Raw genomic sequence first — 16,978 nt, 5'->3', positions numbered from 1 at the left:
CCAGAGGGCCTGCTTCAAAAATAAAGTGTGCCCCATTTAAGAAGAGATGAGAAATGTATCTCTCAGAGGATCATGTGTCTCTAGAAATATTCCACTGAGAACAGTGAAGACTAGCTCACAAAATATCTTTAAAGGCAGAGATAGATAGATAGGTAGGCGATTCTTGACTTGCCCCAATACATTTTGAGCATGTATGCGGGAAACTGTGTAGTTGAGGCCACAAGCACTCCTGCTATGATCTCAACAAGTGACAGCGGGCTCGAGAGGCCAAAGGGTTTGCTCCTGCTATCATCATCTGATCAAATGGGTGGAATCAGTGGCAGGGGTGTGGAGTTTCTGGGAAGGATCAAAGCCAATGGTTTGCTTTTGCTAGTGTTTAACCAGGAGCTGTTGTTAGATATCAGGTAAGCAATCTGACACCACACTGAAGGGATTGTGAGACACCACAATATAGTCAAACTGTGAGTTGTTAGCAGACTTTAACAACCTGACTCCGAAGTACTCAAAATACTTTGGGTGGCAGGGTGGCTCAGTGGTTGGGTCTGGGTGGGCTGCTCTTCGGAGGGTCAGTGTGGGCTTGATGGGCCAAATGGTCCACAGGGATTCTGACACAACAAGGCGTTGTGCAAAAAAACAAAGTGTGAAGCTGGTGAACACAGCAGGCCAAGCAGCATCTCGGGAGCACAAAAGCTGATGTTTCGGGCCTGGACCCTTTGTCAGAGAGGGGAATGGGGAGAGGATTCTGAAATAAATAGGGAGGGGGGGGGGAGGCGGACCGACGATGGATAGAGGAGAAGATAGGTGGAGAGGAGAGTATAGGTGGGGAGGTAGGGAGGGGATAGGTCAGTTCAGGGAGGACGGACAGGTCAAGGAGGCGGGATGAGGTTAGTAGGTGGGAAATGGAGGTGCAGCTTGAGGTGGGAGGAGGAGATAGGTGAGAGAAAGAACAGGTTAGGGAGGCAGGGACGAGCTGGGCTGGTTTTGTGATGCAGTGGGGGGAGGGGACGAGCTGGGCTGGTTTTGGGATGCAGTGGGGGAAGGGGAGATTTTGAATCTTGCGAAGTCCACATTGATTCCATTGGGCTGCAGGGTTCCCCAGCGGAATATGGGTTGCTGTTCCTGCAACATCATTATGGCACTGCAGGAGGCCTATGATGGACTTTTCGTCTAAGAAATGGGAGGGGGAGTTAAAATGGTTCGCGACTGGCAGGCGCAGTTGTTTGTTGCAAACCGAGTGGAGGTGTTCTGCAAAGTGGTCCCCAAGCCTCCGCTTGGTTTCCCCAATGTAGAGGAAGCCACAACGGGTACAGTGGATGCAGTATACCACATTGGCAGATGTGCAGGTGAACATCTGCTTGATATGGAAAGTCATCTTGGGGCCTGGATGGGGGTGAGGGAGGAGGTGTGGGGGCAAGTGTAGCACTTCCTGTTACAGGGGAAGGTTCCGGGTGTGGTGGGGTTGGAGGGGAGTGTAGAGCGGACAAGGGAGTCCCGGAGAGAGTGGTCTCTCCGGAAGGCAGACATGGGTGGGGATGGAAAAATGTCTTGGGTGGTGGGGTTGGATTGTAGATGGCGGAAGTGTCGGAGGATGGTGCGTTGTATCCGGAGGTTGATGGGGTGGTATGTGAGGACTAGGGGGATTCTTACCTTACTTTTCCAACTGGAACAGATTATTTTAAACCGTGTTGTTGGTAGCTTGGATATCAATGAGACATTCTGCCTGATTAACACTCCACGTTTCCCACAGTATATCACCACATATTGCAGTGATTTATTGGTACTTTGAGCTAATTTCTCATTATCTGCCCATTTTCAAAAGAAGCGGAAGAATTACGATTCATTGCTTCTATTGTTCCAGAACAGATGAAGTGAATCAGTGTTTACGTATATGCTAATTTTGTCGGTGCACCCACATATTTTAACTACTTGCAATAAACTTGATCAGGTTTTAGCCTGAACTAGATTATTTGTTGGCAATGTGCCGATTTGCAAGGTTTCAGAAGATGATGGAGATGCTGAAGTGTAGGCTACAGCATTTCTGTTATAGGTTCCAAAGACCGTTACATTCATTGTCTACTTGTAGCAAACAAAACAAGCACATGGTTTTATAGGAATGCAAGTTTTTCCTATGAAAGTTGACTTTTTGCGCAAAGTTTAAGCGAAAACTATTCAGAAGAATTTTGAACTGATGTAGGAACAATGACCCCCCTTCAAGAAAAGCATTTTCCATTCCTCTGACTGGTTCATTGTTTTGTTTTTGTTCCTTGTCTCCCAGTAGATCTCCGTCTTCACTGGCAGTTTCTCATTTAAATCTCCCTGATCAGGTTGGCACAGAAGTGAAACAGCTTTAGGCAAAGTCCCAAATAGTAGTCATTGTGACTGTTACCATGGTGCACTGACATTCTTCATTCTGCAGCTTTTTAAAACAGACAATCATATCATTCTCCTCCAAAACCTTCCTTCTTCAGTTACCTAACTCAGCGTCATTGCCCATCTCCCATATTGTTCTTACATATCCAATTGTAGTTTTCCTCCTACTCCAACACTCTTGTCCCCAGCAGACCCTCAATGAGCTAACCTTGGCCTCCTTTGTGACTTATTTTCATAGAAACCATAGAATTCCAACAGTGTGAAAGCAGACCATCCAGCCCATTGTGCTCACACTGACCCTCAGAAGAACATCCCACCCAAAACTACTCCTTCTCCCACCCCCCCAACCCTATTCCTGTAACCCTGCATTTCCCATGGCTAATCCATGTAACCTGCACATCTTTGGACTGTGGGAGAAAACCGGAGCACCTGGAGGCAGCCCATGCAGACACAGGGAGAACATACACACTCCACACAGCCATCCAAGACTGGAATTGAACCTTGGTCCCTAGAGTTATGAGGCAGCACTGCTAACCACTGAGCCACTATACTGCCCTCAGGCCAGAGACCAGTGAAATCCAGAGATATGAACAACAAGTTTTATATCACACAAGGTTGTCATTATCATTAAGATGATGCTTGAACTGAAGACTGGATCGCATTTCAATCAATTGGTATGAGCAGTGGGATATGGCATGAGCTCAACCCATTTGAGCCTTATAGTATAAACAGGCAGAAGCACAATAAAGCTCCCTCAAATCTGCTTTCACAGTCGGCTGTTGGCACTCCTTAATCCCATTTCACTAAGACCCTGCACAGATAGAGGAGAAATTCATCTCATCAATCTAACCTGGAATTACATTCAGATCCCAGAGGTGGGAGACCAACTTTGAGCACAGTGTGCCACTATCTTGAAGATACAAAGAAACAAGATGTGACTTCATTAAATTTGATAGCTACCCCTTAGGACAGAGAATGCAATCGCTTCCTTTTACGAAATCTATTCAAATTTGACCATTCTACTCTGTACTGTGCTGTGTCTGCTCTGTGAATTCAAGTAAAGGAAAGGAATTCTTCATTACAGCAGCCATAGATCCCAATTTGTTTTCTAACACTTTCAGCAATTAAAAGGTCGCCAAAAAAAATCAATGAAATATGGAATTTCTTATAAATTGACCGTAGATGGCCCCATTTACACATCACAATTTCTTCTTCAACATCTTCAACTCTTCCTTACTGTTTATGAATTTAACAGCAAACGATTTGCATTTATAAGCACTTTTTAATAGAATGAAATATTTGAAAGCACATTTGAAGGAGGATTACAAAATAAAGAATGACACCAAACCTTAGAAGAAGATATTAGGTCAAGTGACTAAATACTTTAATCAGAGTGATTGAGCCCTAAAGAGAGGTAGAGGGTTGTAGGGGGAAGAATTCCAAAGTTTGCGAACTGTACAACTGAAGGCATAACTACTAATGGAGGAACAATTATCTTTGGGAATGCCCAAGAGGCCAGAATGATAGGATTGCAGATAGCTTGAAGGGTGTGGAGTTGAAGGAGATTACAGCTAGGGAGAGTCAAAGTCAGGTACAGATTTGAAACCAACGTTGAGAATTTTAAGGTCAAGATGGCACTTGAATGGGAGCTCCTATAGGCCAGTGAACACAGGAGTGATTGGAGACCGAGACTTGTGAGTTAGGAGCAAGGCTTTGGATGACACATGGCTGCCACGTTTCCTTGTACGAAGTGCTCTGAGGTTAATGAGAGATGTTTTAAGATGTTGTATGAAATAAATAGATTCTTCGTTCTGACATACAAAAGTGACGTAATTGAGGAAGAGCAGATCGTTCTGCTGTTTTAGCACAGACTGAGCAGGGTTCAGACATTATTCTAACTACCTTATATCATTACTGCATGTTAAATTATGGTGTTCTTCTAAAATAAGCAAAAAGCATTCAAAATTCCTTAGATGTACAGTTAAGTGAAGAACAAATGAGTGAAGGGTTAACAATCATGAATTCTACTAAAAGCCTTAAAATGAGCTTGCGTTCAAAGTTGATTGGAAAATAATCTGCTCATAAGAGCTAAACTTCCTAAAAGCCGTGTTGAATAGATTTCAATTGGTTTGAAATTCTTATTAGATCTACTTAACATCTACCCTGACATTATATTTCATTTTACTGCAGATAGATATCATTCACCTTGCACTGCATTGTTTATGTAGAAAAACAATATTTAAAGGCTTGGCTATGAATTTTCTTTTGCATACATTAGAAGTCAGAAACCATGCCATCACTAACTGTTAAATAGGCCTGGGCACAAATATTCTACATACCTGTGTAAATAAATGGATAGAGATATTGGGATATTTTATGCCTTTTTCATTTAATTTGAAGGTATAATACTGTAAATGATAGAGATCTGAAATGAAACCAAAGTGTAGGAAACTCAGCGGATCTGGCAACGCCTGTGGAGAGAGAAACACAGTTGACATTTCAAGTCTAAGCCGACTCTTCTTTGGAACATATCATTTAGTACTTGTTTAAAATAAACTACAGGCCTCATTAAATATGGAAAGGCTGGAAACAAACTTATCTGACACAGACAATCATATTGCATGAGATAACAAGGTGTCGAGCTGGATGCACACAGCAGGCCAAGCTGCATTAGAGGACCAGGAAGGCTGACATTCTGGGCCTAGACCATCATCCAGAAAAGAAGGTGTAGGCCCGAAACGTCGGTCTTCCTGCTCCTCTAATCCTGCTTGGCCTGCTGTGTGCATCCAGCTCGACACCTTGTTATCTCAGATTCTCCAGCATCTGCAGTTCCTACCATCTCTATCATATTGCATGTTTGATCAGGCAGTAAAACCATTCTGAGTAGGAACACATCTGATTCAATCATTGAGTTATATTGAATGGGCATCCTCAATAACCTCAAGGATGGTTGAGGGAAGATGTTCAGGAATCACAGAACTAAGTTAGCCTCGTATGCCTATTGTTAGGAAGGAGAATGATTGATGATGTGTCCTGTCACTTAAAATGATCCAGTGACTCCTGAAATCTCTGCTCCACCAGTCGTTATAAACCATGGCCATGCAACAAGAGGTGGCTTTATGAAAATAACAGGGAAGCAGCAACAATGGAAATTCATACCTCAGCCTAAATCATTACCTTCAGGAAATGAGAGATAAGGAAATAAGTGAATGAAAATGAATTATTTCATGACACGCAAACATTTTCTCAATTTTGCTTTCCTGATGGCAATGTGCAATTCCAACACAACATCCCTGTCACTGCTTTGGCTTCTGCATACCATTGGTTTCAGCATGAGGAAGTAATTTTGGGAGCTGAGGCTGGTATTGCCAATCTTCCTGGGGTTTAAGGGAAGTTTACCAGCTCCAAGCTATATCATAGGGACATGCTTTACAAAAAATTATGCTTCATCTTCTTTGAGCACTTTTGTTGCCTAGATGTGAAAATGTTAGACACTGTTTGGCTGACGAGTCAAAAATGATCCAGTCAGATAATGAGGAATCCGTTTCTTTACAATTTCTAATTGTACAGTGCCTTCTCCCTGAAGGAACAAATGATTTAGTCCCACTTCATGCAGCGTGCCGTATGTCAGCTGACTAATGGCAGTCATTTGAAGGCTGGGTGGTTTGCGGAGAAAGATCTTATGTTTCTGAAAGTGCATTTGACCAAAGTTGGAAACCCCACAAAACTTAAAACTGGAAACTGACCATGGTGGCACCACCTTCAAAACACGTAAGGCCACAACCTTGCACCTGCTGATGGATTGAAACCCAGCCCATAGATTTTATTCTTGTGCTGAATATGCATTTTTAAAAGCAAATAGTTGATCGGGACCATTGTTAAACCATTTCCTGCAATCAGAAAGTTATCTTTTAGCCTGGCTTGCAATTTTTTTGCAAAATTTCTGTTGGATAAATAGTCATAAAGTCTTCACAAGGTACACTATGGTTTGAAAATAATTCCTCATTGCATCGGGGTAGAATCATACTGATTGACAAGGTTCAAGCAATTTCCTCCACTGTTTCTCAGATTGAATGAAATTGATGGAGTTTACTGATTATGGGTTGCTTCATCTGTCTGTACCACATTCTTCCTGATTCTCAATGCTTGAACTCTGTCTTACATGTATAACTTCAAACACAGTTACACATTGCAAAGTTGTCAGACCTGTACGAGACTTCAGGCTGCGAGAACTCCTGACCACCTTCGGACATTACTTGCAACAAAATCTCGCAGGTCTATCTGGAAATGAGAGCTCCTAAACTTCACTACAATTTTTTTTTAAATTTGGAATGATTAGTTTCCATAGAATCACTAGACAGAGAAGGAGCACACCGTACCTATGCCAGCTGTCACTTCCTGCTGGTGCCCCATTGCCCTGCAGTTTTGTTCTGTCCTTTATAAGCATGTGTCCTATTACCTGTTGAGCACTATGGTTGAATCTTCTCCCACCACCCTTTCGAGCAACTCATTCAGATCGCAACAACTGAATGAGCGAGGAAAAATATTTTTCACCTTCTCCCTCTCCTTGTTGCCCCCAGCTTCCTAACCGACAAACCAACTATGACAAAGAATGCTTCATTTACTGATTAAACTCTCACTGTAGTAACGGTTCCAGGAACCATTAGCATTTCAAAAGTACATCTTACCTGCCTGTACTGTGAGAAAGCATTGATGTAAGTCATAATTCAGATTATTTTTATTTATGGGATGTGGGCATCACTGGCTGGTCAGCATTTATTGCCAGTCCCTAATTGTCCTTGAGAAGGGGTGGTGAGCTGCCTCCTTGAACCGCTGCAGTTCACCTGCCAAGAGTTGACCCACAAAGCCTTTGGGGGTAATTCATGGATATTATCCCAGCAACTGTGAAGGGACGATGATCTATTTCCAAATCAAGATAGTGAGCGGCTTGGAAGGGAGCTTGGAGGTGGTGGTGTTCCCATATGTCTGATGCCTTTCTCCTTCTAGTTGGAAGTGTTTGTGGGTTTGGGAGGTGCTGTCTAAGAATCTTTGAATTTCTGCAGTTCATCTTGTAGTATACACTGTTGCTACTGAGCATCAATGGTGGAGGGAGTGGATGCTTGTGGATGTGGTGCCAATCAAACAGGCTGCTTTGTCCTGGACAGTGTCAAGCTGCTTTAGTGTTGTTGGGGCTGGACTCATCCAAACAAGTGGGGAGTGTTCCATTTCACTCCTGACTTGTGCCTTGTAGATGATGGACAGGCTTTGAGGAGCCAAGAGATCAGTTACTCCCCGCAGTATTCCCAGCTTCTGACCTGCTCTTGTAGCCACTGTGTTAATGTGGCGAGTCCAGTTGAGACACTGGTCAATGGTAACCCACAGGATCTTGATAGTGGGGGAATTCAGTGATGGTGACACCATTGAATGCTAAGGGGAGATGGCTAGATTGTCTCTTATTCGTGATGGTCATAGCCTGGCATTTGTGTAGTGCAGATGTTACTTGCCCCTTGTCAGCCCAAGCCTGGATATTGTCCAGATCTTGTTGCATTTGAAAATGGACAGCTTTAGAATCTGGGGAGTTGCGAATGGTGCTAAACATTGTGCAAACATTGGCAAATATCCCCACTTTGGATCTTATGGATGGAAGCTGGTTGACGCAGCTGAAGATGCTTGGATTAAGAACACTACCCTGATGAACCGCTGCAGAAATGCCCTGGAGCTGAGATGACTGTCCACCAACCACCATGACCATCTTCCTGCATGCCAGGTATGACTCTGACTACTGGAGGGCTTACACCCTGATACCCAATAATTCCAGTTTTTCTAGGGCTCCTTGATGCTGGTCAAATGTAGCCATGGTATCAAGGCCTGTCACTTTCGCCTCACCTCTGGAATTCAGCTGCTTTGTTCATGTTTGAACCGAGGCTATAATGAGGCGAGGAGCTGAGTTGCCTGGCGGGACTCAAACAGGGGTCACTAAGCATGTTATTGCTGCATCTTTGACACCTTCCATCCTTTTTACTGATGATTAAAAGTAGACTGGGGCAGTAATTGGCTGGGTTGGATTTGTCCTGCTTCTTATGTACAGGACTTGGGCAATTTTCCACATTGTCAGGTAGATGCCAGTGTTGTACCTGTACTGGAACAAACAGCTTGGCTAGGGAGTGACAAGTTGTGGAGCACAAACCTTCAGTACTATGATTACTCAGATTTACTTCAAAGAATTATCAATGATGTTTATACAAATTTATTGCTGCTCACTCAAAAGGCTACTTAGTTTGATCACTTAATTTTTATTTACCCTCCTTGCTAGGATTATGAGTCACAATAGTAAGGCCTTTTCAGTTTACAAGTAAAATAGGTTACTGTTTTGTGTTGAGACTTCTTTACACCATCCTGCAGTAAGAACTGAGCCCACAATATTTTAGCTCAGACTAAATATTCAGACTCTAATACCTGGTAGTCAAAGGGTTTAATCTTGTTTTACAAGACATTTAACAGCAACCTATCACAGAAAAAAAATCACATACTTAGACAGATTTTCAACTGCACCCACAAGTTGCAATATTTTGACATTTTACTACAGTCATAGTGTTCTTGCATATGGGCTGAAAGATTGAGGCTTCAAACTCCACTCCTAACCTAGAGTGCAAAATCTGGCATGCAGAGTGATGCTGAGGGTCTGTTGCATCTTCAAACAGCCGATTTAACTCTGCATTCAAATTTAGCTGGATATGGAAAGGCCATTTGACACTAATGGGAAGAAGAGCAGGAGGTTTGTCGGTGTTTTGGCTAATATTCTATAATCACATTTTGTAATGAAAAATAAACAGACCTAATATGTGCTTGTGCACAATAGTTCTTGCACTTAACACCTTGTCTGTTACTTGTAAGTAATTCATGACAAGCAACTGGCTATGAGATAGTCACAAAGAGATGTGATAGGATGTTAGGGAAGTGTATCCCTCTGGAAAACTGCAGCTGCTTTGTATGGAATTAACTGTCGGATAAACCTAGTAATGTAAATGCTCTTGCGGTTGGGACTCATGTTGACCTGAGACAATGAAGTAGAGGTGCCGGGGTTGGACTGTGGAGTACTGTCATGTGATTCCTGACCTTGTCGTGAAACGAGGCCTCTTTCCTGCTGACACTTCTGGCGATACATTTTGTTTCTACTTAATGTAGATCCCAAGCTAGTTTGTCAAGCAAAACCAGTAAATCAGCATTTGGACTGACTTTGCATTCTGGCCGTGAAATGAAAGGATGTGTTTTGGACACTTGCACAGACACTAACGGGGTGATATATTTAGGCCCACTGAAATATAAGAGATTAAACCGGCCTGTCTAGGTGCCAATGTGTTCGTAAGCTATTGCTCCCTTTACTGTAATAACTTCCACTGTTTCAGCGTCACTGTATGTTAAGTTAAACAAATGTGCACATCAGAAGACATAAAAATGTATTTGCATTTTATAATTAAGAGCAATCCGGCAATGGTGCCTGCCAGTGTGGCAACTTTCTTGTTTGACAGGCTGCAGGGAAATTCTCAAAGCCTCTGACATTAAACTGAAGTCCACAAAATAGTGGGATGGCATTGGTGAACTCATCAGCCTTAGTTTAAACCAAGCCCTGCAGTAATCTATCAGTTTTGTTTTAAGTGCCAGATATTCTTGTAGATTAAGTTGCTCTGTTGGCAGTGCTTTCCTCCTTTTTAATCCAGAGTCCACCTTTTATGCCCAAATCTAACTAAACAATAGGACAGGTTCACCGGACCCAAAATGTGAACTCTGATTTGTCTCCGCGGATGCTGCCAGACCTGCTGACCTTTTCCAGCAACTTCTGTTTTTGTTCCTAATTTACAGCATCCGCAGTTCTTTCAGTTTTTTTAAACAATAGGACAGCCCAGAAATGGTAATAATAATGAACATTTTTATGGCATACTTAACATGGCAAAACATTCGAAGATACTTCAGAGAAGCATCAACTGCCCAAATTTGACACCAGGACACACAAGATATTAGGACAGGTGAACCAAAAAAACAGATAGTAAGAAACATCCTAAAGGAATCTTGGGGAAGTTTATCGAAGTATCCCAGTTTAAGGCCTACAGACAGCTGAAGGCATGAAGGTCACTGTCAGAGAGCAGAAGAACAGGAAAGAGATCTAGACCTGAAACGTCAGTTATCCTGCTCCCCTGATGCTGCGTGGCATGCTGCGTTCATCCAGCTCCACACCTCATTATCTCAGATTCTCTAGCATCGGCAGTTCCTACCATCCCAGGAAAGGGAGATGTCTTTTGCCTATAATACAGCACATGAGTCTTCATTAAGATATCTGACTTCAAGACAAGTTTTGGCAGCAAACCACAACCTGATTTATTTATCCAAAAATAGATGGACACTGCTCAGTTTTCACAATAAATACAACCAATTTCCCTAAGCTCCTTCTTTATGGAAAACAACAAGATGTGATTTACTATCAACACAAACATGGACTCGATCTTACAAAAAATAATTAAAGAATGCAGGTGCTGGAAATCAGAAACAAAAACAGCATATGCTAGGAAAACTCAGCAGGCTCGGCAGCATCTGTGAAAAGAAAGCAGAGTTAAAGTTTCCAATGCAATGTCCTGAAATTCTGAGGAAGAATCACTTGACCCAAAATGTTAATTCTGCTTTCTGTTCACAGGCTGAGCAGTTTTTCCAGCAATTTTTGTTTTCATTATGGACTCACCTTTGCAACTAACTTCTTCTGAGGTGCACGCACTAACCTCTGATTTGTATTGAGACTGCAGGCCCACTGTGTAGAAATAATACTGCTAGCTGCCTCAGTAGTTAACTCCTTTGCAAGCTCAATTTGACATTAACACAGCATTGCAGGTTTTAATGTACAGCTTAGGCAACACAAACAAGTTTTAACCTACAACACTGCTTAAGCTAGACCTCTGTGTGTCTGTATGACAGGAACTCATGATACACAGAATTAAGATATCTGGAATTAAGAATCTAATGACCATGAATCTATTGTCAATTGTCAGAAAAATCCATCCAGTTCACTAATGTTCTTTAGGGAAGGAAACTGCCATCCTTACCTGTTCTGGCCTACATGTGACTCCAGACCTACAGCAATGTGACTGACTCTGACTCTGAGCTGCCCTCTAGGCAATTAGGGACGGGTAATAAATGCTGCTCAACCACTGATGTCCTCATGCTGTTAATGAATAAAGGGGAAAAGAAAACGTGTTCAACAAAATTATGCATGAAGTGTGTTCCCAATGTTCGGAAAGCTCAGAACAAGGGGTCACTGTTTAAGAATAAGGGATAAACCACTCAGGACTGAGATGAGGAAGAATTTCTTCACCCAAAGTTGTGAACCTGTGGAATTCTCTCCCACGTGAAGCAGTTGGGGCCAGTTCATTTAACTATATTCTGGAGGGAACTGGGCACAGCCCTTCCAGCTAAAGGCATCAAGAGGTATGGAGAGAAAGCGGGAGTGGGACACTGAGAGTGCATGATCAGCCATGATTGTATTAAATGGTAGTGCAGGCTTGAAGGGCCCAATGGCCTACTTCTGCACTTCTGTTTTCTATGTTTTGAGCTTATTAGATTTTCTTGGAGAAGTCACAACCAGAGAGAATAGAAGGAAATCACTCGATGTGTTGTATTTGGACTTCCAGAAGGCACTCGGCGAGGTACTTCGCAAAACGTTATGTCATAAGATCAGAGCCCATGATGTTGGAGGTGGTATATTGGCATGGATAAGAATTGGCGAACGGGCAGGAAAAGTGAGTAGGGAGATATTGTTCACGCTGGAAGGAGAGAGCCAGAGGGTACAGATTTTAAATGATTGGCCAAAAGAAGCAATGGCAACATGAGGAGAAGCTTTTGTTCTGCAGAGAATGGTTAGGAACTGAAATGTTTTCAGGGCTATGGGGAAGTGGAAGGAGAGTGATGTGTTGAATTTCTCTTGCAACAGCTGTCATAGGCAAAATGATCTCGATTTGGTGTTGTAGTCATTCTATAAGTCCATGATTCTAGAACTGGGAAATTGAATTGGTACTCGGACAGAAAGAAGATAGAAAGCTCTAGGCAAAGGGCAGCCCAGTGGGCCTAATTGGAACATACCTTCAGAGAGCTGGCAGATTCAAATCACCCCTATCTGTGCAGTATAATTCAGTGTGTTGTTGTTCTGTGGTAGATTCTGATAATGATTTCAATATTAGAATTAAAACAATTTTATTACTTTGTAGAGAAATAGTCTTCAGAAGTGAAATGATTGAATTGAATTGTGCTTTTTTTAAAGATGTTTTCAAGATCATAGATATAGTCATTACTAGAAATTACAGCTAATAATTTTAACTTGACTTATGTATGCTTAATTTTAGGTGAAAAACCATATAAGTGCACATGGGAAGGCTGTACGTGGAAATTTGCTCGTTCAGATGAGCTGACAAGGCACTACCGCAAGCACACGGGGGTGAAACCCTTCAAGTGTGCAGACTGTGACCGTAGTTTCTCACGTTCAGATCACCTGGCACTGCATCGTCGAAGACACATGCTTGTTTGAAAGTGATTTGAAAAACAGTGGGGCAACGGAGCAGGATCTCTTCCAAACCCCACATGCCCTCGATCCCCGGAATTCAGCTGGGCTGAGTTATCAAGAGCATGAATTGAGGAGACATCTCCAATCGTCCAAAAGGAGAACAAGATAAAGAGCACTCTAATTTTTCCCACTGCTGACAGTCAAAACCAACCGTCAGTGATTTAGCCATTTTGATTATTTTGGTTTGGCCTGTGATCTTGTCCAAGGCTATTCATAATGAGTTGCTGCAATTTTAAAACAAAAAAAGTTCTCATTTTAAATCAATTTATCATTACTAGGATTCATCAACTACTGGATAAACCTAGCAGGCTGGTATTTAGTACTGAACTTAATTTAACCTATTGCTTCTATTCCACCTGTTTTTATACTCATTCAGAAAGCTCTATCTATTTTAGAGACCGCTTTTGAAAAATGGTAGGAAACAAGAGGATAAAGACTTGATAATATTTTCCTCTACTCCATGCACATGCTCTAAAAATTAGTGCATGGAGGACCGTATAGTCCATACTTGATGAAGTGAATTATATGCCAGTGCAGTGTCATGGATCGTGATGGACAGGTTATTATTCTGCAACAGAATCAATGAAAACCCCTCTTTAGTTAAAGAATTACAACTGCTGCAGTGATCTGTACTGGGCTACATAAACAGGGGATGGGTGGGACAGGGGTGGGAGAGAAGAGGGGATAATAGAGGCATTATAGCTTCAGTAACTTGTTATACATCATAGTGCGCTATAACTTGGTGCTTATGCTTTTTTGAAGTATCCTATCACCTGCATGACTGCACTCAGCAGGAATTGTGCATTTCTCACAAGAACTACATCAATCCAGTTTTACTTTCATTTACGTAGGGATGTATTATGTGGTGTCAACGAAATGTATTATCAAACCATCTGATGTACAAAATTAGGAATATATTTTTCTTTTCTTTGAGCTGAGGGTTATTGGTTCTGTTAGAAGTCTGTAAGCCTATCCTAGATTTTAATTAAATTCAGCGGGCTATCATGAATGCCAGAAGCCCTATTTCATTTTAATTGTGTTTCCAACAGCAGATAGTATCTTGCAGAACTATGACATAAAAAGAGCTATTATGTTGACACGGTATTATTCAAAAGCAAATTTATGATTAGGTGCAGTGTTTATTTGGCCTCTAATAATGGTATTCTGGTCAATATATAGCATAATTACTGCTTCACATTGACATAATTCTCTATTTGTTGGACTTTGATGCTGTTGGTGTGATTATCTACTGCCACAGGATCTTTCACAAGTGTAGCATCTAAACCACAATTGTGTGCTTCCCCCTGTATTGCTTACTGGCACTGTTCATTAGATCACATAATACTCAACACAAAATGAAAGGTGAAAAAAGGAAGGAGGTTCTGCAGATGGCAAACATAGGTCATGGGAGAAAATGTGAAGTTATTTCATGAATTATTGCTTAATTTTACCATTGAAAAATTTGCTGTAGCTCTCCAGATTTGGTCATTATTAGGAGTTTCTATATTATGGTGTATTACTGTACAGATTTGAAGTGCATGAAATTAGATTCCTTTTTACTTAACTGTCCGTTAAGTAAGAACTATGATCCATTTTGCTGGGTTTCATTTGCAGCATCTAATCAAAACGTTCATTGTATCTAGTAGATCTTTAAGTGATCACTGTCTTAAATGACACAGGCACGATTAAACCCTTTCACCTCACTGTGGTAGGAGGGAAGTAACAAGAGTTTCTTTTTTAAAATGAGTGTTTTATCCATTTTTTTTCCTTGACTGGTTCAAATCTACTTTGTAAAATTGTATGTACAGTAGATGACAGGTCATTCCAATCATCTGCTTTAAGACAGCAATATTTCTAGGGGGGAAAAAAAAGCAAAGTCAAAAAAAAACTGATAAATACAGCACAGAGCTGTTCTTATCAATATTTTAAGCCTGACAGTAGCATCTTCTAACCCGATTAATGTGACGTTATATCACGTGAAGAAGAAAAAGAGAGTCGGAGGCATCTTTCTTCTGAACCGCTGATTTCTACTTGTCTTCTCGTCGAGACAACATGTTTGTACAAATGTGAAATTGGAGTACTAACAGTGCCGAGTTCATTCGTGTGTTGCACAAATTGTCAATAATGTTAAAAGTATTAAACCCTTTCCCACCTCCATGGGGCAGGATTCTTCAGGGAGTATACTGTTGGCCTTCACATGAAACTGACAAACACCATTGCGAGGGACAGAACAATGAACTTTAACATCTTAATGCTCCCTCTGCAAATTCTACAGGGGTTGCCTCAAGCATCCAACCTTGTGAAAATGCCCATTCCACACACTATTAAATGAGATACCTTTTATTGAACTGTGTTTTACAAAATAAGCACCACCCTCAAACCTGAACTTACTAACAAAACAAGAAGTACCAGTGAAGGCCAAGGTTTAAAGATGAAGGTATGATTTCTTGAAGATGGATATTGTCCTTTTAAATATTACCAGCTCCTTTTGAAGCCACAAAGACACAATGTCTTGCACTTTGAATTCGCCTCAGTTGGAAAAAAAATTTATACAGGGAATAGCATCCAAACTCTCAAAAACCATTCTGATATTTTACTGTACTAGTTAGGACATCTATTTTAAATATTGTATTATATGTGAAAGTTCAAAGTATTTTGAAAGTCATAGTTTTACATAGACTGTAAATAGTGGTGGGGTGGGCGGGGGAAACTAAATTGGAAGGCTTCTAATTTTCGTTCTAAAGTGCATCCAGTGACTTTTGTGAAGAAGATATACAAATTGGCTGATTTATGAAAGGACTAGCGTAAATCCTGCAATAGTTTTTAATTTCCAATGTTTTATTCTTTAGGAATAAATCCCATTTTTGAGTCTTTTTCAGAAGATTTCCTTTTCTTGGTCTTTGTACACTATTTAGTTCTGGCAATAAGTATGTGACATGTTTACTAACATTTATGTAAGTGTTGTTCTTGTATTTATGTACAATGTATGTATTGTAAATATATTCAAAACTTTTCATCTTACTGTAAAATGATAGCATCACCCACAAGTGTAAAGGGAGTCCCAGTAAAGAAATTTGTGAGAGGATGTTCTGTTTCTCCCCAGTCTGAAAGACAAAAAAATGAACAAGTGTTTAGTTTTCCATGTGTCCCAAAATGTCTCCGTTAGTGCTTTGCATTTCTGTATTCAACTTTCATATGAGCTGAGCTGTGAATTGAAGAACTATAGTACGCATCTTTAAATGTATGCATTTGTAATTACCTGAAATATGAATGGAGGCATGAAGGTTAAATAAACTTGCTTTTTGTATGTAACAAATCCAGGTAACTGTTGAGAGGGTCAGAATAGATTGCGGGAATATTGAAAAATTTGCAAATAAGTAATAATTACACTGTTTAATTGGTAATTGAATTGTAACAGTTTTAGAGCACATTGAATGTTCAACTAACATGGGACAAATTACAGTTTCATCCGTTGAGCATTTTTTTAAAAATGGTCATTCTACCCTAGAAGAATATAAATGTGCCACCACTGTATACACTGGTGAAGATCCAGAAGCAGGTTCCTACAGTAAAGAAGAGATTTATACAATATGAGACAGGAGAAATTTGAATTTATGCAAGAGGAGTTAACATGAATGAGTGTAATGATTCAGAGTGAGCTCTGCATTCCACATATTTTAATATGATCTACTCTGTAACGAACATCAGTGTTATCTGTGGCTCATCTAACCTTTATCTACACCTTTGCGCTAACACAGATAATGGCTTCATCATAATGTAATAATGCTTTGATCAGTTTTTGTTTTAACGCAGCCGTGTAGATATTTAGCCCTGAATGTAGTGAAACATCAAAAGAAGTTGCATGAAGCAAAATTTGACACCTAGCCACTTTAAAGAGGCATTAGGTTAGATATCCAAAATCTTGGTGAAAAAAGTAGATTTGCAAGAGTGTCTTTAAAGGAAGAAAGCTAAACAGACAAGGTTAGAAAGAGAAATCCGGAACTTGAG

At 40.9% G+C, this 16,978-nt stretch overlaps 1 protein-coding gene across 2 annotated transcripts in view; it reads left to right on the top strand.

The window, feature by feature from the left end:
* klf12b (Kruppel like factor 12b) overlaps positions 1–16,657 on the top strand; it is a 245,836-nt gene extending 229,179 nt beyond the window's left edge. For both annotated transcript variants that reach the window (XM_048533326.2, XM_048533325.2), the window contains one exon: positions 12,753–16,657. In XM_048533326.2, the coding sequence (XP_048389283.1) occupies positions 12,753–12,934 (182 nt within the window). In that variant the 3' untranslated portion in view covers positions 12,935–16,657. The remainder of the gene's footprint in view (positions 1–12,752) is intronic.
* The last annotated feature ends 321 nt before the right edge of the window (positions 16,658–16,978 follow it).

The sequence above is a fragment of the Stegostoma tigrinum genome, chromosome 6 (genome assembly GCF_030684315.1).
Source record: "Stegostoma tigrinum isolate sSteTig4 chromosome 6, sSteTig4.hap1, whole genome shotgun sequence".
NCBI lineage: Eukaryota > Metazoa > Chordata > Chondrichthyes > Orectolobiformes > Stegostomatidae > Stegostoma > Stegostoma tigrinum.
The sequence above is the reverse complement of the archived record's forward strand: the minus strand, read 5'-3'. Positions and strand labels throughout refer to the sequence as shown.